The sequence below is a fragment of the Empidonax traillii genome, unplaced genomic scaffold (assembly GCF_003031625.1).
Source record: "Empidonax traillii isolate 1590-97213 ecotype Southwest subspecies unplaced genomic scaffold, ASM303162v1 scaffold5:size3517227, whole genome shotgun sequence".
Lineage (NCBI taxonomy): Eukaryota > Metazoa > Chordata > Aves > Passeriformes > Tyrannidae > Empidonax > Empidonax traillii.
In genome coordinates, this window is record NW_020955198.1 from 827,986 (window position 1) to 848,728 (window position 20,743).

The 20,743-nt window shown below is 59.6% G+C and overlaps 3 protein-coding genes across 8 annotated transcripts in view; 1 reads left to right on the forward strand and 2 right to left on the reverse strand.

Moving 5' to 3' along the window:
- The first annotated feature begins 6,857 nt into the window (after positions 1-6,857).
- On the forward strand, positions 6,858-12,193 carry LOC114055661 (rac GTPase-activating protein 1-like). The gene is made up of 17 exons (XM_027880038.1): positions 6,858-7,102; positions 7,206-7,359; positions 7,610-7,855; positions 7,937-8,073; positions 8,257-8,335; positions 8,523-8,576; positions 9,185-9,262; positions 9,560-9,680; positions 9,907-10,097; positions 10,314-10,475; positions 10,619-10,714; positions 10,787-10,988; positions 11,064-11,169; positions 11,316-11,448; positions 11,523-11,625; positions 11,734-11,851; positions 11,926-12,193. The coding sequence occupies exons 1-17, from the start codon at positions 6,858-6,860 to the stop codon at positions 11,975-11,977; spliced, it is 2,277 nt and encodes a 758-aa protein (XP_027735839.1). The 3' UTR covers positions 11,978-12,193.
- Positions 12,194-12,871: 678 nt separating this feature from the next.
- GMPPA (GDP-mannose pyrophosphorylase A) lies at positions 12,872-17,751 on the reverse strand. Of its 4 annotated transcripts, XM_027878704.1 has the most exons (14): positions 17,618-17,751; positions 17,521-17,578; positions 17,355-17,452; positions 17,165-17,268; positions 16,571-16,763; positions 16,360-16,419; positions 16,080-16,210; positions 15,929-15,943; positions 15,200-15,334; positions 14,922-15,019; positions 14,747-14,793; positions 14,554-14,646; positions 14,294-14,462; positions 12,872-14,205 (listed from the first exon to the last, which is right to left on the reverse strand). In XM_027878704.1, exons 2-14 carry the CDS (start codon positions 17,561-17,563, stop codon positions 14,105-14,107), a joined length of 1,287 nt encoding a protein of 428 aa, XP_027734505.1. In that variant the 5' UTR covers positions 17,564-17,578; positions 17,618-17,751; the 3' UTR covers positions 12,872-14,104. The 4 variants fall into 4 exon arrangements, with proteins under 4 accessions (XP_027734505.1, XP_027734495.1, XP_027734514.1 ...); XM_027878694.1 differs by having other exon boundaries at positions 17,521-17,623; XM_027878713.1 differs by lacking the exon at positions 15,929-15,943 and having other exon boundaries at positions 17,521-17,623.
- A 1,394-nt stretch (positions 17,752-19,145) lies between these two features.
- The window catches only part of SPEG (striated muscle enriched protein kinase), a 37,924-nt gene continuing 36,326 nt past the window's right edge, over positions 19,146-20,743 (reverse strand). For all 3 annotated transcript variants that reach the window (XM_027878734.1, XM_027878746.1, XM_027878741.1), the window contains 3 exons: positions 20,576-20,651; positions 20,169-20,318; positions 19,146-19,864 (listed from right to left, as the gene is read on the reverse strand). In XM_027878734.1, the coding sequence (XP_027734535.1) occupies positions 19,657-19,864; positions 20,169-20,318; positions 20,576-20,651 (434 nt within the window). In that variant the 3' untranslated portion in view covers positions 19,146-19,656. The remainder of the gene's footprint in view (positions 19,865-20,168; positions 20,319-20,575; positions 20,652-20,743) is intronic.

Consider the following 20,743-nt stretch of genomic DNA (forward strand, 5'->3'; position numbering starts at 1 on the left):
CACCTGGGCAGGGCTGCATGGGGATATGGGGTAACCCCAAGCCCTGAACCAGCCTTGCATCCAGGCTGGCCAAGGAGCCGAGATGAGAGTATCACTCTTGCCACAGCTCCTGGACCCTTGGACTCAAGCACCCCTTCAAGGCTCCCAAAAGCTTCCAGGGGCCAGGCTCCCATGAGCACAGAGTGAGAGGTGGCAGACCATATGGGGGCAGTGACACAGACCTTGGGGAAGTGCTGGATGCTGGTATTACCTGCATGCCATCATAGGGATGCTGCCAGGCTCTCCAGTGTGGCACTACCTTGAGACAAGAAGATCTGACTCAATGGAGGGGCTGGCACCGCTCGGCATCCCTTGCCCTCACAGTGTGCAGGAAGATACAAAATTCTTTATGAGTCCAGCACTGAAGCTGAAGGAAACAGTTGCTTGTGAGCACTGAGAAGCACTTGTGTCCAAAAGCTTGTCTCCCTTTCTGAACCACCTCAGTTTGTCTAATAAAAGATAATGCCTTTCCCTATTGGGCTCACCACATGTGCACGCGCCTGGGCAGATCTTACAGCACTGTTTCGCTGGCAGTGGCAGAGAGCAGAGACACAGGCCAGACCCATGCCTGTGAGGCCAGAGAGAGAGAGGTTGGGATCAGGGAGGGCACCCAAGCTAGGATTGGGGGCTACATTCCCCCACTCTTCTCCCCAGAAACATCCCAGGAGGGAAGATGGGGAAATCAGAGGATGTCTGGGCGCAGGGAAGAGGTGATGCCCAGGCCCTGTGGGCCTGGAAGGGGGTAAGAGTGCTGGGATCTCTCCTGCAGATGTTTGGAGCTGGCCCAGTGCCAACAGGGCCGTGGAGTGAAACGATAGGCACTGCAAGACCCTGGCAGTGTCTGTAACCGCAACATTGGCCCTGCCCAGTTGCTGCGCTCCCCTGGCCTGCGCTCCCCAGCACAACGACACTGGCCCTGCCCAGCTGCGCTCCCCTGGCCTGTGCTCCCCAGCACAGCTTTAAATCCATTAGCTTTGCATAATTAGATTTTTCTCAATTACCAGATTATGATAATTAACAGCTCATTTGTAGGAGGCAGTGCCTAATCCCGGCATCACGCTTGGCTCATTGCCAGCCTGGCTCTTGAGGCTGCTGATGCTGGGTCAGTGGGCAGTAAAGCAAACACCGGCATGGGGGAGCCTCAGGGATGCTCCCAGGACCCCCCAAAAGCTCTCCACTACGGCTGACCAAGATCTCCCTCGCACTGCCTGGCCAACACAGCCTGCCCAGAGGGGTCAGACCCCAAAAACAAGGGGGAGAAGGAAGGGACAGTATGCTCTAGTGAAGAGAGTCAACAGGGTTTTAGAAATGGCTCAGGTACCCACATGGCTTCAAAAGTGTAAAAATCATCATGAGATGCGTCCTTCTGCAAGCAGCTACCAAGGGAAACCACGGGAAGGGTTAGCACTGTGGGCTGGGCTGGCATGGCTGCAGTCATTAAGAGTCTCTTTAATGAACTTTCCTAGTCAATAATGTTGTGAGGAAGGACAGGAGAACAAGGAGGCAGCTGCTGGTAAGGTACCAATCTTCATCATGAGAAGGCAGGGCAGTTCAGGCAATTACTGCCCATCAACAGACCTTCATCCCTAGTAACATAATAGAGCAAATATCAAGAGAAAAATGCTTCTGAGGACCTCGAGGGCAGGGAAACAGGGAGTAATAAAGATGTGCTTGGAGCTCACACGGAATAAATCTGCCCAATTTGACTTGACTGCCTTTTTTGGGTAAAATTGCTAAATAAATTGATGGTGAGGAGACAAGAGGTGTGATATATCAGGCTTTTATTAAAGCATTTGATATAGTATCTCAAGGAATTAATTCCAGTCTGTGGGGACAGCCATGCCTTGCCTGGCCTGGGTGCAGCTGAGGAGGCAAGGGAAATGGGGCAGCCTTGGACGCAAGTGGAACATAGTGGCATCCTGTGATACCACTGAGTTCAGAACTGACAGAGCAGCTGCTCTTCTTCCATCTAGGTGAATGAGCCGCAGCTCCTGCTCCATGACCTGTCTCCCAGGGCAGCTGTGACAGGAGCGCCGGTGTTGCACCTGGATTATCTGGAGGCATCGCTCTGAGACAGTGCCCATAGCAAGACTCATGCCTCAACTGCACTTGTTTGGGGCCACCCCCTCTGTGTGTCCACGGCCATTCTGCAGCTTCAGGACTTTTCTGCTCCTGCCATGGGCTCTGCTTGCAGAGCTCTGGCTGGTAAGTGGCATCAAGTGTGGGCAGCAGTCATGCCCAGCTAGGCACAACTGGATAGGATGCCTCAAGCCATTCCCATGACTCTACTTTGCACGGCGTTTCTGCTCTTCTGCCATGAGCGTCTCCAGGCGGGGGATCTGGTCCTGCCTCTCAGCCCAGTATGGGCTGCAGTTTTGACTCATGCAGGCAATAAATCAGCCTGCTTGCCTGGAGGTGGCTGTGTGGCCCCTGCTGCTTCAGCTCATATTTCCCAGCCTCAAATACCCCGGGCTGCCAGAGAGCTGGATAGTTTTGTGCCACTCCTCCAAACTCCCCTTGCTCTGTTTTTGTCACCAGATTTTGCCAAAGCCTCCCAAGTGTCCCCATGTGCAGGCACAGCATCTCCCAGCATGTGGTCCCCACCAGCAGCCCTGCTAGGAAGCAGACCTGTTCCAGCCCCAGCTGCTTGACACCACAGGGAGTCAGATGAGCCTCGGGAAGGCAGCTTCACTCAACCGTAATGGCATTTGCTCCTCGACCAGATTAGTACAGGGTCAGAGGTCCTCTGCCAAATTTTGACATGTTTTGCTCAGTAGGGGAGCAGCCCAGAGTGTGCTTTTTGCTGGAAACCACCTGGAGTGTTTCTCCTTGAAAACGTTTTTTTCCCTGTGGGGTTCCTTTGATGCTCACACTGGGAGCACTACATGCAGCAGCTACACTTCCAGCTGGAGCCTCTTTTCCCCTGACTGAGGAGTCCCTCTTTCTGTCCCCTACAGACCCTTTCCCTGTCCAGCAGTGCCAAGTAGCCAGGGGCTGGAGGTGTTGGAGGTGATGGCAGGCTCTCTGATGGAAACAGCCCTGCCATAGGGCAGTGAGTGAGGGAATCCTTCTGCTGGCAGCACCCACTAAGTGTTGGGTGCTGTGAGATCCTGGGGGAAGCTGAGGGAGAAGCTTCCTTCATGATGACACAGCTCACTCTTGGCGGCTGGCCAGCCAAGCTGCCCCATACGAAAACCATTAAATCCATGAGACTATTCAGGCATCCCAGGTGGGTGTGATGATCAAAGCACAATGGTTTAGGGGCCAAGCAGAGAGAAAAGATCTGTGTTTGTATGGCATCAGCAGATTTCCCCGCAGCCCCCACTTTTTGGGCAACAGAGGAAGCTATTAAATGAGGCGCATCCACAGTCGTCCCAGCAGGATCCTCTCCCCTATATGCTATCTCCTCTCTCCCTGCAGTCTAGCTCTTTCCCGCACCAGCCTCTTTCCAGCTCCTTGCACTGGTGCTAATCCCTTAATCTGTGCAAAGCAACAATTTTCTGCATGGCACAGCTGCTGCTTTGAGATCTGCATCCCTCCTCCCCCCATAGCCAGCTCCCTTATCAGCAGCAGGTATCAGGTGAGCCAGGCACCATCTACTTCTGATAAACCTGTGTTTTATTTTGCCCTATTTACATTTATCTCCAAGCTAATAATTATCCCTCATCTTGCAATGTGTTGTGCTGCCTTGCGTGCTGAGGAGTGGAGGTGACAGGTGCTTTGCCAGGCAGCCCTGGACCAGTGTCTTCCTGGTGGGATGCGAGGACCTGGTGAGGTGATGCTCCAGGATGGGTCCTGCCCACCACGCTGGCTGCTGAGCTATCCCTCCTCTCTCAGCATCCAGGCCGCGTTCCCTTTAATCTCACACAGCGGTGGGGATGGATTCTCTCCCTGTGAGCCAGATGTGTTGCATGGAGCATAAACACCCGCGACAGTTGTTGTGCTCCTCGGTGCGAAGGCATCAGATGTCTGCATTAAAACAAAGCTCTCCACTTAATTACTCAGGCTGATAATTCAGCGCGTGGAGGCGGCTCTGGCTGAGAGCAGAGGGCTGGATCACAGCTGGGACTGGAGAGCCTTGGAGTGCACATTAATCCCAGCTCTTGCAGCCCTGATTAACAGTGCTGGAAACCTGCCCGCCCCGCTCATTCCCAGGGGAAGGGTCTGTTACTGCCCCACCGGAGGCTGCCCAGGTTGGTGCCCAAGTGGCTCTGCTGACCCCTCGCTAGGCCAAGGTGCCCTGCTCTCAGCATCTTTGGAGTGGGGTGGTCCAGGACATAAGGGACCATCACTCTGAGGGTGTTGTGCTGCCCTGGGAACACCCATCTACTGCATCTGGAGCCCATGGGATCTGGGTGCAGTATGGTGAGGGTCAGGCAGGACCCCAGGGTCGCCCTGCTCAGGGACCCAGAGATTGGAACTGCCACTGGCTGGTGGGAACTGGAAACAGACCATGGTTGGGCTCAGAGTGAGACTAGGCAGACCACCTAAGGTCTTACCCCCTGGGCCAAAGCTGCCTACTCCTGCTAACCTGAATTTCTACTTCCAGGACCAACAAACACCTCCTACAAATTCTCCTTGCTCCCCTCAATCATCACCAGGGCCTAGGGCCCTTTCTGAGGGAGTCCCTCACTCAGCTGTGTGCTCAGACCTGCAAGCACCCACCTGGCTCTGACAGTTTATCTGGGATGGGATTCTCCCTTGGACCTATCTCCCCTGCTCTCTCCCTCCTGCCTGGTTCCCCAGCCCTGACCCTACCTCCTTTCCTCTCCTCATTCCTCCCTGACCCCCATGCATGGGCATCCCTGGATTTGGGGCATCCCTCTCCCAGCAAAGCCCCCAGCAGACTGGCACTGACGAAGATCTGCCTGTGGGGTCCTGTCTGTCCAGGGAGACTGATTTCCTCCAGCTCTGCTCCTGCCCTCTTATCTTTCTTCCCTGGTCTGCACATTTTGCTCTGTGTCTGGGGTGAGTGGGAGTGACAGACCCCATCCTGCCTGGGTTGAGCATCCAGGCTGGTGTTGGGCACGCAGGTCAGACGGGCCCAAAGCAGGCAGGCAGGCAGATGCAGGCAGCACCATCCCAGTGGGGCCCCAAGAGTTAAGTTGTCATGTATTCAGGGCCACGCGCTGGCCAGGAATTACACTTTTATCGGCATGCGGTGCTGCCGCCACTTGAATTGGGACTGGGAACTCTATTTCCGAGCTCACCCAAATTATTCTCGAAGAGATAAAGCGCGGTGCAGAGCAGCGCCGGCGCTTCATTAACATTCCCCAGCCCATTCAGCTTTAAACGAAGATTGCCTGCCTCGGAAAATGATAAAATTGAACATGTGAAGCAGGGCATTATGTTCCATCAGCCGATATTATTTCCCACGCAGAGGCCGAGCAGAGACACAAACAGCTATTTATGCAGTGCCTGGCCGAGCCAGGGTGGCTTGGGAGGGGGGAACAGGCAGCGGTGGGGACACAGAGTGGGTGGGCAAGAGGGGCTGCCTACATACTATCAAGGCTGCTCTGTCCTTTTGGGGGCTTCCAAGGCTTGTACCCAGGGTGCACGGTGGGTCTGGAGACCACAGACCTGCTCTATGCACGGTGTGGAAAGGGGCTTAGGGATGCGTGGATTCCTCCAGGCAGTGCTGGCAGGGCTAGGTGATCTCTATCTGCTGCCCTGACCCAGAAATGCATGTCCCCTACCAGGGCTGAGCAGGTGGGACGCTGCCTCCATGTGCAGCAATGGGGTCTCACCCCGTGGGTGGGTGCTGGGCCAGTGGAGTTGGGGACCATCCACAGCCAGGGAGCATGTACCTCCCCAGAGGCAGGCAGGGAGGGCTGAGCAGGAATGCCCCCCGGGGCTGCAATTGGATTTTGCTTGGCCATGCTGAGCCTATCGATCCAGCAGTAATTAAAGTCGCTCCAAAACCTGACTCATATTCAACCTTGGGAAGAAGGAGCTTCTCTGAGAAACACCCTCTGCTTCCCGTGTGCTGGCATGGTGTGGAGCAAAGCCTTGCCAAGGTGCTTCCAGCCCATCTCTCTGGGACAGGAACCCTGCCTTGGGAGTGCCTGGAGCCTAGACAGCAGCACTCATCAGGCAGCATTCTGACCAATGTCCTTAGCATCACGAAGTCCCGCTTGTGAATGCTGATGAGGTTCAGCCCTTGAGGTGGGGTCCACGTTGCGTGGACGCTATATCTATTCTCTGGACCCTGGCTATTTTGTCCCCATGTTCCTGAGACACATCCCTGGGATGTGGTAGTGCTCCCCCATGCCCCTTTCTTGTCATTTTCTGGGCTCGATGACAGAATGACACAGGAAGAGGAGCATGTTGAACCCACAGCCACTCCCGAGAGGCACCAGGGTGTTGGGGTGGACCTCCTGCCACATGTTTACAGGGTGCAAAACCCCTTCTCCAGGTCAGAGGCAGCCGCGGAGGTGTGAAGGCAGGTGAGGAGCCTGCGAGTTGTTTGTGTGCGCGTGTGTATGTGTGTGCAGGGGCTTGCACGCCTAGCCCTGCCGCCGGCTCCGCTGCTATTCCTGGTATTCGCAGCGGGTCGGGACAGGCCTAGGGAGGGGGAGCTGCTTTTGTTGGCGCTCCCCGCACCCTGTCTGGACCCTCCCACGAGAACACAGGGCCGCCAGGACCCGGGGGCTGCGGCAGAGAGGGGTTGCGGGGCGAGGGGCTGACCTGGGGAGTCCCACGGGCAGCGCGGGCAGCGGCGGGGCTTTGCGGCGGGGAGGTGGCTCCATCTGCAGGACACGGACCTGGCCGGGAGACCCGGTGCGGGGGATCCTCGCCGGCCCCGCCCGCCGCTTTCCATGCGGGGCACAGTGCTGGGGGACAGCGGACAGGGACAGCGGTTCCTCCGGCTCCTCCGCCCCTATCCGCGCTCCCGCCCCGAGCGGTGCCCCCTCCCGCACCCCTGCACACCCCCCGTGTATCCCACTCCCGGTGCTCCCACCGACGTCCCTGCACTCCCGAGCACCCCGCACCCACTGCCCCTGCGCCGCTCAAGGGTTCTCATTAGGTACATCCAGTGCCTGGGCATCCCCTGCCCCCAAAGGTAACCCTCACGCTGCTCCGCACCCCTGTAGCCAAGTGCTGCCCCCCGCACCCCGGTGCATCCCATGCCTAGGGATCCCGGGAACGCTCCCCCTCGCCGGCAGCAGCCGGGACGGCGGGTCGGGCCCGGTGGCGGCGGGAGGCGGAGGCGGGGCCGGGCCGGGCTCCACCCCGGCCCCCGGCCCACATAGGCCGGCCGGGAGGGCCCCTCGCCCCCTGAGCCTGCGCCGTCCCGGGGGCGCACGGCCCATCCAGGTGGTCAGAGGAGAGCGTGGTGCAGAAACTGTGGGCGGATCCACGGGAAGGGGTGCTGTGCTGCCTGACTGCGGGGTTCCCGTCCCGTCGCGGGCGGCGGGATGCTGCGGCAGCGCTGCGGGCGGCTCCTGGCCCGGCTGGAGCAGGGACTGCAGCTGCTGGAGCTCGGCGGTAGCGTGGAGGAAGGTGGGTGCGTGCAGCCCCTCGGCCCGGGGCATCCCGGGACCCCTGTCTCCGTCGGGGTTTGGGGGAGCTGGCCCCGCTCCTGGCTGGCCATCCGCTGGTTTTGCCCCCAGACTACATCCGGATCGCTCGGTGCTTCGAGGCGACTCGCCAGAGATGCTGCCGGCTGGAGCAGGACGGCCGTCGTGCCCGCGAGAAGCTGGCCCGTGTGGAGGCCGAGCGGGCAGCGCTGGAGGTGAAGCTCAAGCATGCCCGAAACCAGGTGGAGGTGGAGATGAAGAAGCGGCACCGGGCGGAGGCTGAGCTGGAGAAGCAGGTCAGGGGGCTGGCCACAGGGGTACCCCGCAGGGCTGGCTGCGGGGGCCCCACCGTCTCACCACCACCGTTTCACTTACAGGAGCGCAAACTTCAGCTGGTCTTTGAGTCTCTGATGCGGGAGCCATGGGGCAATGAAATGCTGAGCAAGAACCAGTGCTCTGTTCTCAGTGCCCTGGCTGGCCGGCGCCTCGGGGCAACCCTGGCACCGGGCAGGAGGTGAGCAGGGCTGGCAGACCTCACCCCAGCCCCTCTCCCTCTCACTGCTGCTTGCCTCGAGGGACTGGTTGGGCATGGGGGTGCTTGGGCTCTACAGAGGCATCAGCTGTGAGCTCCCAGGAGCAGCTGTATGAGTAGATGCTGGCTGAGGGGGGAGTTGCTCCAGCTGAGCTCACTCTGCAGGTCATCTGCAGTGGATGAGTCGTGCCAGTCCCTCCTGTCCCACTCAGATATCAGCTATGACCGCACCGAGGACGATGTGGTAAGGAGTGTCCTGTTGTGACCCTCAGGGTTCACCCTATCAGCGAGGGGGTGTTTTTGCCCCACTTTTGCAGTGGAGCAGCCCCTTTGCATGTCCGTGGTTAGGGGTGGGCTACTGTTGGAGCTGGGCATGAATGCTGGGGTTGCACCTGGCCCTGCCAGCCCCTAGACTCCCTGCTGCCTTTCAGGATGTTGATATGACGGTGGTGCGGACTCTGAAGCGCAAAGCCCCGGAGAGGCAGGTATGAGGGAAGTTCTGGGAACCCCAGGGGCTGGTGTTGAGGTGGACTCTGTGCCCCTTTGTGGGTAAGGATCCCCCAGCTCTGATCCGCTATCTAGTAATGTACCCATGGGTCCCTCTGCCCACTGAGATCCTAGTGTGCAGCCCATGTTGGGGTGCTGGCCCTGGGCCATGAGAGGTGAGGGCACCCAGATACTTACCCATCCTAGCACAAGACGCTGAAGGAGCCTGGCAGGGGGTTTAATTTATTGATGCTGGGCTGGGAGCATCGTCTCTCGGCAAACCTCCCGCGATCAATAGAAACTCCATTATGCTCCACCGTGGCCCAGCTGGGCTCCTCAATAATTCATCCCCATATGTGGGCATCCCGCACCCTGTTCTACTTGCACCTCTGCATTGCAGGCCTGGCCTGGCCTCTCCCAGCCCCAGGGCTGGCTCCAACCCAAAGGGGGGGCCTGGGTCCCCCACGTGCCTGGTGTGGGGCAGGCAATGCTGGGGGGGTGAGATGAGACTGGGACTTTTTGTTGGGCTGGGGTCACTTGACGTGAGTGCTCTGGTATGTGGGGCAAAGTCTCTGCCTGCTCTTCACACTATTTTCTCTGTTACTAGCGTGTGTCCCTGGCCCCTCAGATTGGCCCTGTTGTGATGGCAAAGCGACACCGTTCATCTGTGGTACCCCACAATGCTGTGAGTAGGGACCCCAGCGTGCCCTGAGAAGGGATGGGGTGTGTGGGCTGTCCCGTTGCCAGAAGGCAATACTGCAGCCTTTGGTCCTGGGGTGCTGGGGGGTCTGCTAGGGGGACAGTTGTCCCCTCTGGGTGCCTGTGTCCTTCAACCTATATCACCCTAGTCCCAGTGGGGACAGATCCCTGGCTGTGGAGAACCATAGCGATGTGGATCAGGTGGAGCAGAGACCATGAAGGAGATGTTGGAGAACTGTGGGGCTGCAGACAGGCATCTTCTCATTGCCTCCTATCTTGACAGGCAAGTGTCCCCTCTGTGCACCCTCCTGCTGAGGTTCCAGGCCCTGCTGGAAGCCTCCTGCCCACTGCTCTGGTCCCACGCCGCCGTTCTTGCCAGGGACATCGTGTTTCCACGCGTGCAGGTCATGGGAAGGGCTGAGGAGAGGGTTGGTGGGTGATGCAGGATGAGCCTCAGGATGTTGCTGTCACATGGGAGGGAGGGGATCTGCTGAGGGATGATTATCCCCACTATGGAGGTACTGGGGTCCTCTGGACATGCCAAATGCCACTGTCCCATGCAGAGGTTCCCTGAGAGCTGGAAATCCTCCCCCATATCCCAGCTAGTAGATGAGATGGTTTGCCTTTCAGGTCTCCTTCCACTACCTCCTCGCTCTGAAGAGCCGACCACGGTGTGCAGCATCAGTGAAGCTCAGGGCTGCCGTGCCCCTGGGCAGGAGAACCACACTGAGGGCAGCTCAGTAGGGCAGCCAGCACCAGCCTCCTTCCCCTCGCCTCCACAGAGCCTCCCACCAGTCCAGCACCAGTTCACATCCAAAACGGTTTGAGTCCCAGCCTCTCATCCTAGGAGGCAGGCAGGGGGAGAGGGTCGAGAGAGGGGCGGGGGGAGGGGGCAAGGCTCTCCTCTATCCCCCACGCCCATAGTGCTGCCTGCAGGGGGAATGGATGGAGGCAGTGGGGGCTGATTGAGAGAAGATAAAGAAGTGGTACTAGGTATTTGCAAGAAGGGGGGCCCCTGACCCCGCTGCCCTCTCCAGGTGATCCGCCCTGAGCCATGTGGTGTCTGTGGCTCCCGCATCCGCTTTGGGAAGACTGCCATCAAGTGCTGTCAGTGCCAGCTGCTGCTGCACACCAAGTGTCGGGAGCAGTGCCCCAGCCCTTGTGCACCCCAGCCTCGCCATCACACCTGGCCCCGTGAGGTGAGGGGGCACAGCAGTGCTTGGGGGCTGCTCCATGTCCCCATGGGCTTAGGGGCTATCAGCCCCAGGATGCTGGGCCTCTGCCCGCCCTGACTGCAGGGCTGGGTGGTGGGCACAGAGTAGGTCAGCGTTGTCCTCCGCAGGGTGTGCTGGCTGACTTTGCCCCCTCCACGACGCCTCTGGTGCCCCCGCTGGTGGTTCAGTGTGTGACCGAGGTTGAGACGCGAGGCTTGACTGAGGTAGGGGCTGGGACGGTGGAGGCGGCGATGCTGTGGTTCCCGCGGGGCTGAGCCTCTCTCCCTGTGCCCCAGACAGGGCTGTACCGGGTGCCGGGTGCGGAGCAGCTGGTGCGGGAGTGGAAGAGGAGGCTGCTACGGGCTGGGGGAGCGCTGCCTGCCCTCAGCAGTGTGACTGACATCCATGTGGTGTGCGGTGTGCTCAAGGACTTTCTGCGGGGGCTCAAGGAACCACTGGTCACTTTCAGCCTCCACCCTGCCTTCCTGAGTGCTGCTGGTGAGCAGGGGTCCCAAGGTGGGGCATGGGGGAAGAAGAGGCTGCTTCTAACAGTGATCCCTGGTGCCACCACAGATATCCTGGATGGTGCTGCCTGTGACACAGCCCTGCGGCATGTGGTGAGCAAGCTGCCCCCAGCCAACAGGGACACCCTGGCCTTCCTCATGCTGCACCTGCTCAAGTGAGTGGATCATCCTGGTGCAGGTTCTGTCCCCATCTTCTGGCTCTCTGCCCCGCTCCCAAGCTTTGTGCCCTAGAGCAGGGAAGCTGCAGATAAGGGACCCCTTGGCTGGGCAGCATGCTCACACCCTCTGTCCCTGCTTGCAGGGTGTCACAGAGCCCTGACTGCAAGATGGATGTGCTCAACCTGTCCCGTGTGTTTGGCCCTACGCTGGTAGGACACAGCTCAGCCAACCCCACACCACTCACCATTATGGAGGACACGCCGCGGCAGTGCAAGGTGAGGGGTCCTTGAGGCATGGGGTGTACCCTGGGCACTGCCAACATCCCTGTCCTACATCCCTCTCTGCCTAGGTGGTGGCTCGTCTTCTCTCGCTGCCACCTGACTTCTGGAGAGGCTTTATGGGGACAGAGCAGGAGAACCTAGTACCGACACCAGCCCCAGGGGGTGAATGTGGTGAGACGCAAGAGCCCCAGCCCCTCCTGCCCTGGCCTTGTAGCTTCTCTGAAGGGTCCTGGTTGTCCATGGCTGGGGTTTGATAGCTGTCCCCACTCTGTCCTGCAGAGCTGTTCTTCCATCCCATTGTCTCCCCGGAACTCAAGCCAGGCCAGCTGAGCCCCGTCGGTACCTGCTGCCTCCCCAGCACCCTGCGGAGCTGCGTGGGCATGGCCACCCGGCCCCCGTGAGTGCTGCCGAGGGTGGGTGGGAGCCCAGGGGAGCTCGCTTTGTACCCCTGACTCATCTTTCCCCACGCAGGCAGGGGCCGGCCCCGAGGAAGGTGGGCCGGTTCTTCCCTTCTCCGGTGTAGCCTGCAGCAGTGACTCCCAGGGGACATGGAGCTGGCACTGGAGGAGGAGCAAAGCCTGCAGCACCAGGCTGCTTGTGGGGTGGCAGTGCCGAGCTTGAAGCTCTGCTCTGCTTCCCTGGGGTGCTTCCCTTGGGACTGGGGAGCAGAGCTGGCTCTGCCCAGCTGTGGTGGTAAGGATGCTACCCCAGTGCTGTACTTTGTCAGGTTTCTATTAAATGTTTGCAGCAAAACATGCTTGGCTGTGGCTGCTGTCTCTCTCCCTGCTGATGCCAGGGGTTGGGAATCACGGGCATGAGGAAGCCTGGCTGGGCAGTTGACAAGAGTTGTACAGTAAGTACAGGTGTGAGCAGTGCCTATTTTGTGAGGGCAGACAAGGCCCTGTTCCGCCTGAGCTGAAGCCCTCCTCTCCTGCCCTGGAGTCCAGGATGTGGGAGGCCCCTCTTTGAGCCCAGATGTTGGCCTCAAGTAATTGGAGCTGCTGCTGCTCAGGGCAGGACGACCTTAAACTGTTTCCAGACTTCCTAGTGCCTCAGTGGAGGCCCCTTTAACTCCTTCTTCTCCTCCTGCAAAGCCCAAGCAGTGCTGGAATGTACAGCTCTTTCCCTCCAAGACAGGAAAGCAGAATGATGCTGTAATGGAGCAAGGTCCTAGGAAGAGCTCATCTCCCAGCTCTGTGCAAGGGGGAACATAGGGGAAAGGGGCATTACACAACAGGGCTGAGAACTGCCCCAGGGTCACATCCAGCAGCTGATAAACCTTTGTACCTACTAAAAGCCAGACCAGATGTGGTACATGGGAGAAAATTCATGTACAATCCTGAAAGCAAGTACTTTGGCTCAGTTTTCCCCAGCGCAGGAGTGTACACCAGAGGGCAAGGAAATTAACACATCCAAGGCAGAGGCAAAACTGAAGGAGTTTAATGTGCTTAAAGCCAGGGAACAGCTAATCCCCGCCCAGGACCACAGGAGAACTGGCACAGGAAGGCACAGGGCTGGGAGCAAGGATTTACTGCAAATCCATCGAGCTGGGGTGGTACTGGATGAATGGAGAATACCTAATGTGGCACCTCACTGAAGGTGAGAGGCAGGATGGGGCCCTGGGTGGAGTGCAGGGCTTTAGCACAGAGCTCAAAAACAGGGGTAAATGGATATAGGGCAGTGTTGGTTAGTGTAGAGAGCCTGTGCTTCAATAAAATCAGGTTTTTGAGACAAAGCGAGGTGCTAGATCTCTGCCACCTCTGCACATGTAAGTTGATTGCTCTGGTGCCCTGTGAATGTGGCTGGTGCAAAAGGGAGACAAGCAGTGAGCCCCCCAACCTGCAGCCATGCTGGTGTGAAAGATGCTGTTAACCCAGCAGGGTGGCAGAGTTTTGCTGCCATCACTCTGAGCCCTGCCTAAGCAGCAGGCACAGGTCTCAGCCTGACAAAAGCAGGCTTGGCAAGGCTGGCAGCTCTTCTGGCTTGCACTGAGCCCATGGGGGAAGAGGCCGTGCTAGGGGAAGGGGTGCTCTTGCAGTTCCCTCCAGGGCCAGCAGCCTGCCAGTCCAACCCAGCCCTTATGTGCCAATGCCCTTAGGACAGCTTGGCCTTGTTTTCCTAGCAGTAGGCAGGAGCCCAGCTCAGTCAGTTGCAATCACACTGATGAAATCAAAAGCCTCCCAGCTGGCTCCTGTGTGTAAGCTGCCTACACAGGACAGGCACATTCAAAGCTCCCTGGTCTCTAAGGTGGGCCAAGACCTTCCAGGGAGACGCAGACAGCAAATGAAGGGAAAGACTGGTGAGGAGTGGCAAGGTGGGGATGTTAGTGCCCCTTGGTAGAGAAAAACCCAAAATTAGACCCACAACACTGCAGGCAATAAGTACTCCCTGCACAAGTATGCAGGCTCGTGCCAGGGCCACGTGCTGTACCTGAAGCCTTCACCCTGGCCCAGGGCTGGTCCCTGGGCTGCAAGAGAAGCAGCGAGGCTGATGCTCACCAGCTTTAATGTCTGTCTGGAGCAGTAGTCAGGCACTTGCAGGGCTCCTGGCCTGTACCTACTCCTTTAGAGGTACTGAGAACCTCCCAGGAGGGCACAGGCTCCCGTTGTAGGGCAGAGCAGGGAGTGGGTGGCTGGTGCTGACCCCTGACTCACAGGATAATCTGGTTTTTGTAGCTGCGGCTCAACTCCTTGTGAGGAAGGACAATGGAGTTGAGAATAACGACCTCAGCAGGGATGGTGACACTGCAGCCTGCGGGGACAATGCAAGGGGGTTAACAGGAGGGGAGGGACTGCCTCGCTGAGCAGGGCCACAGCCATTCAGTGCAGCAGGGACGTACCCAGGATTGTGATGGATGGTGTGAGGCGTCCATCCCGGAAAAGGGTCTCACTGTCGATCTTGGCATAGGGATCGTTGGGGTTGGGGTCACTGGGCGTTCCTTCCACCCGGGCCCAGCGCCCAATGGTGCTATCCCAGCCCACAATAGTATTGAGGACACAGGTGTGGTCCTGGGGTGAAGGAAAGGGGGAGGCAGGGTGCTGCTGCCTCCCTGAAAGAAGTGGGGGTTAATACCCACTCCCTCAGGCAAATCCTACTTACGTGGAGTGAGGCGCCGTGCAGGACAATGGACTCTCGCACACGAACACCAGCTCCCACTGACACACCCTCCCCAATGGAGACATTGGGGCCCAACTGTGAGGACAGAGGGAGGTGATGAGGACAAGGAGGACAATAATGCCCTTGGCACCCCTGAGCATCTCCCTGCTCCAGGGCTCCCCCAGCCTGCACTCACCACTGCAGTACTGTCAACGGAAGCTGTTGGGTGGATGTACACATTCCCTGCAACACAAGGCAGTGGTGTCAGGGAAGGCAGCTCACAGGAGCCTCTTGGATCAGGGGAGATCCTGCTCATAGGTCCCACTGCCTCCCAAGGCAGCCCCAAAGGCGTTAGCGAGTCAGAAAGGTACCTCGGATGACAGGGCCTCCAGGTTTGTTCTGAGCCAGTCTCTCGGGGTGGCTTTTGCTGTACTGGTTCAGATAAAGGCGGCTGGCATAGATAGCAGAGCTGGAGAAGGAAAAGCAAAAGATTGTTATTGTCACTCTGGCACTACCAGGGCAGAGGAGGAGGATCCAAAATCAGTACTGCCCACCTACCCCCAGGGCCCTGCCTGAGCACCTTCCTCTCCCATCCCTCATATGGATCACTTGATGCTCCTGCTGCACCAACTGTAGCTTCAGCCCTTACCCAGCTGACTTGATCTGGCTCCAGAAGCCATCAGTTTTGTAGACATAGAGTTTGCCACTCCCAGCCAGTGCTGTAAAAACGTCCTGCTCTAGCCGGATCACTTCTGCACGCTGCCAGCCATTGGAGCTTTCCTCTCTGCAAGAAAGAGTCCTGTTAGACACCCACCTCAGTCATGGCCTTGGCCAAGGACCTTGGCAGAGATACCCTCCCCAAATCCAGGGGCTCTGATAAACCCAGATTCCTACCTAGCCATGCACTTCTCCCCAAAGGTGGGGAGAGAGCCAACCATGGGGCTAGGCTGGGACAGTTCCACTGAGCACCAGAGCAGCTGAGGGATGGGGCTCTGCCAGCCAAAATAAGCTCTGAGCCAGAAGTTGATGGTGCAAGAGCCCCACCCAGTCCATGTGGGTGTACGATCCTGTCCCCAGTCCAGAGCCTGGCACAGCTGGAGTTTAGCTTTGGTGGTGGCATAGATGACAGGTGACAGGCTGGCTGGTGCAAAAAGCTGGAGAGGGGAGCAGAGCATTCCCAGGTGAAAGGCTTGCTCAGCCCCTTGTCCAGAGCTGAATGAAAATGGGGTGGGAGGAGAGGAAGGGAGAAGGGGAGTTTCAAGCTGGCCAGGAGGGGAGCAGAGAAAAGAGCAGGCTGGAAGAAGGGGGGAAGCATGCATCATCACTAGGAATGATCCAGCCCAGAGAGCAGCCAGTGCAGACACAGAGGGAAACTTACCCAAGGTAAGGACAGCTGGTGCAGGACCAGGAAACAAGTGAGTGATGGCAGAGGAGGAGAAAAGATAGAGAAAGAATGGAGGATGAGTGTGTCGCTGCAGCCCTGGGAAGCAGTGGGGTGGGAGGGACGCAGAGCAGAGTGAGGCACTCACAGTGCTAGCTCCTGCTGGTTCCTCTGGAACACCTCGCCAATATGCTGGAAGATGGCAGGTGTGAAGAGGTAGATGCCGCAGTTGATGATCTCACTGACAAATGTGCTGGGCTTCTCCACGTAGTGTTGGACCTGGAGGCAAGAGAAGAGAGGTGAATCCTGGGGTGCAGCCCCCACGCCCAGCGTCACACCCTCTGTGTCGCGCTGGGAACATGCGCCCACGCAGGCAGCGCAGCACCCGCTGCCCACGCTGTGCTCAGCTCTCTGAGGCCCTCCAGTACCTCCTGCGTGTCTGCGTTCGCCACGATACAGCCGTAATTCAGTGCCTGTGTCCTGTTGGCCTATGAAGCAAGGTGGAGCAGCGGGCATGTGGATGAAGAGCAGATGAAACCCAAAGCTCACAGCCCAGGACCCACCCACCACAAGAGCTGCTGGCTTCTAAGCCCATGGCAGAGCACTGCAGCTCTTCTGCTCCCCAACACTGCCACTCACTGTGGTACCCAGAATGACAAAGCTGTGCATGTCCCCATGCTGCTGCCGGAACTCCAGCATCTCCTGTAAGGGGAACTCTGAGCACACGTCTGCATTGAGGACAAAGAAGGCCTCAGCACCACCTGACAGGATCTGGTCTCGGAAGTGATAGATGCCACCACCCGTGCCCAGTGCTGCATACTCCTGGAGATACCTGTGAGCCAAGTAGGGAAAAGCAAGGGCTTAGGGAAGCAGGTGCTTGGTGGCATCAACGGGCACCAAGGCCAGAAAGGGTTGGGAGAGTCTGAAGAGATGTAACCCTGCCATGCAGCAATGGGGCTCACATGGACATTGCACAGAAGGAGGCCACGGCAGCTTAGAGCTGGGCTAGAGAGGTATCTCTGGAGCACCAACCAGCCAGGGCAGGGCCCAAGGCAATGGAAAGGTGATGGAACTAACACGGGAGGCCAGCTGTGCCTACATATGGTGGGACAGAGCCCACCTACCTAATGACCGAGCGCTGGCTGGGGGCTGCCAGGCTGGGGAAGGCAGGTGAGGGACCGAGCCAGGCTGTGCCACTGTTTGTGCCCTGGGGGCGCGAGAGCTCCTGCCCACCTGATGGGGATCTTGAACTCCTGCTGTGCCGACACCAGAAAGCGGCTGAGGGCCTCGTGGGGCTGGTAGAAGCCCATCAGCAGGATCTCCTTCATGCCGGGCACCTGGAGAGGGACGAAGGGAGGGAGCAGAGTGGAAAGCGTGGCCCTCAGCTCCACGGCCCCAGCCCCGACCCCCCGGCCTCCCGTACCTTGGCGCAAGCTTCGATGTGGTGCTGCACCATGGGCACACCGGCCACGGGGAAGAGCGGCTTGGGCACCTCGAAGGACAGCGGCCGGAACCGAGTCCCTGCGGAGCAGAGCGGGGTCGGCGGGGCGCTGCGCCGGCGGGGCGCCCGGCGGGGCCCGCGCACTTACCCTTTTGCGGGCCCCCGATGAGGATGACGGCCTTGAGCGGCATCACGGCTCCGCTCCGCTCTGATGATCCCGCGCCGACCTCCGGCCCCGCACTGACCTCCAGCCCCGCACTGACCTCCGGCCCCGCACCTCACCCCGCACCCCCGGCCCGGCCCCGCTGCCGCTTCCGCGCACGTGGCTGCGACACGTCAGCGCCAGGCGGGGCTGCAGGGGCCGCCCGCGACCGCCAGGGGGCGCCCGCGGGGGCTGTGCGGAGCCCTGCGGGTGTGTGCGGGAGCGGCGCTGCCCGTGCGGGTGTTCGCGGGGCCCTGCGGGTGTGCGGGGAGCGGCTCCGTGTGTTGGTGTGCGCAGGGCAGCGTGAGGGTACGAGGGAGCTGCTGTGCCCGTGCGTGTGCCCCAGAGCGTCCGTGTGCGATGCGGGAACACCGTGGGCTCTGACACGCCCTTGGGCACACGGGTGTGCGACGCGCACAGGCATATGAGCTCGTGTGCGTGTCGGGGGAGCGTGTGACAGCCTGCAGGCACGAGGCTGTACCGTGTGCCCGCGCCCACAGCGGCAGTCACAGCACCGAGGGGACGGTGGGTGCAGCGAGGGGCAGCGGGGGGGGCCGGCGGGCTGTAACCAGAGCAGCCCCTGCCGACACGGCCCGGCCTCATATGGGCAGTGGGTATTTATAGCCAGGCATCGGATCCCTCACCAGCACCCACTGTGTCCCCAGCAGGAGCCCAGCCCTGCTGTCTCACTGTCCCAGCCATGTTGGGCCCTCTGACACCCCATATTTTCGCTCCATGACGTGAGGGCTATGTGAATCAGCTCCCCTGCGCTCATCCCAGTACTTTGCAGCTTCCCTGCCTTCTTCACCAGGTTTCGAATACTATTCCTAGCCCAGCCCCACCTGGAAGCCTTCCTGGCCTCAGAACCCTCTTCTCCTGAGGTACCAGGGTCTGCACTTCCAACTCCCACAGTTGCCCCCAGCAAGGCACTCAGACTGGAGGGGCTGCTCAGGGTCTTTATTGCTGCTCTGGCACATTGCTTGCTCCAAACCATGGGGACATTGGCAACTCCAGAGCCCGGCAGAGACAAGGGAACAGGGGTGGGGATGGGAATAGGCAGATGTCTTCTCCCCAAAGTCAATAAATAAAGGCCTATCACTACAGCAGCATCTGGAAGGGGAGTACCCAACCACTGCCCCTGTCCACCTGCTCAGGGCACCCAGACCATGCTGCAGCATCGTGCCACCAGCTGGGGAGGAGTGGGGAGGGGACACAGGGCTTGGCAAGGCACCTCGGGATCAGATGGGAGGGGTGAAGAGTCGGGGGACAGGTGGGCAGGCTGGCAGTGGGGTACAGGGCAAGGTCCAGAGCTGGGTGGGCAGAGCACGAGCAGCATGGGCCTGAGCAGACGCAGGAGGTGTGCGTGGCACCTGGGTGCCCCCCTGCGAAGAGAGAGTGCCTGCCAGTCCCCCGCCCTGGCCTGGGGCACAGCTTACAGCCCCAAGGAAGGCACCGGCATTGGTCCTGGGGCCCCAAACCCGCTCACCAGGACCAGGGCTGGGAGGAGTAGAAGGTGGGGGCCTCGTAGTCTCTGCTCCCAGCCATAAGGACTGGGGCTGTGCCGCTTGGCAGGGAGGTGTGAGCAGGCCCTTCTCTACAGAAACCACTGGAGCAACCTCAGTCCTTGGGTGCTGGTGTGCAAACTGGGCGGAGCACAGGGACCCGCACGCCGTGGCTGGAGGCCGCTGCAGGCTGCGGTGTAAGGCACACGGCTGATGGGGCCTGCGCAGCCAGAGCTGGCTGACATGCTGGCAGCTCTCCCCCTCCCACCTGGGGCTTCCCTTTCCCCACTGTCTGCATCCCATTCTTCTCCTGACCCTCTGCCACATTCTCTGTTCCTTGCAGCAAGGCTTCCCCACCACCCGCCCACTGCCGGACCCCACTGCTGGTCTGGCTGGGGCAGCACCTCCTCTCCATTGGCACTGCCAAAATTATGCTGGCCACCATTGTCCCTGGCAGCAGCACACGAGGTCCATGGACTCATCCCGTCGCGTCCTGGCTCCTCCTCAGCCGCCCCGTACTGCGGCCCATGGAATGTTCCTCTGGCTCCTCGGCCCCTCATGGCTGTGGCCGAGGCACCAGCTACTGTGGCCCTGGTGGCTGTCCGCCCTGGTAGGAGCGGAGTAAGACCTTGTGCTTGGTGACGGCCTCACCACGGCGCCGCTGGTGATCCACCAGAAATTCCTTGAGACGGTTGGTGGTGAAGGTCAGGGTCTGGCGGCGCAGCTTCATCAGGTAGGCATCCTGAAGCCAGGCATTGGCAAAGCAGTCCTTCACCGTGGGGCGGCTCCTGGGGCAGAGCCAGCTCTGCGTCAGGAACTGCAGTGTGCCCACTGACGCTCCACCCCCTAAACCCAGCCACCACCCCTGCCCTGCAAGGCTTAGGGATCCCAGCAGGGGCAGACATCCACTGCCAAGATCAGGGATGGACTCCAGGGCCCTGGGCTCAGGAGATCCCAGACCTCTCCAGAAGCAGGGATGGACCACAGGGTCCCACTGATGATGTCTGGAGGGGTCCTGTGTGGCAAGGAGTTGGCTTGGTCACAGGCACAGTCTGGGGCCTCATGTCCTCCCTGGCTGGGCCAGGCACTCACCAAGGGTGGACAGTGAGGACCTTGCGGATGAAGAGGGCAGCAGTCTGTGAGACATTTGGGTACAGCCTGAAGGCATCAAAGCGCCCTGCCAGTATGCGGTTCTCCGTCTCGATGGGATCCAGTTCAAAGAATGGTGACCGCCCGCTGAGCCTGTGATGGTGGAGGGGGTGGCATGGGCTGGGGGACAGCAGCAGAAAGTCCCCTTGCGCATAACCCTCCCTCCCCCTTCCCTGGTTTAGAACAGCCACAGCTACCCAGGGTGTCTCCATCCCCATGTCCAGCTGTGAAGGGTCTGCTGGGCTACAGCATCCCTCAGCCCACAATCAGCTTGGTGTCCCCCATGGCACCAAGCCCTGAGTGGGGCTGACTACACTTCAAGGTGCTTGTTCCCCAGCCCCTTCTCTTACATGATGTAAGTGAGGACACCAACGCCCCAGACATCTGCTGCGGAGCCCACCGGGTCCCCCTTCACCACCTCTGGCGCTGTGGGCAGGGAAGCAGGTCTGTCATACATGCTGAGACACCAGCCCCAGCATCCACACCACTCCCAGCACCTCCAGAAGCTGCAGTAGCCC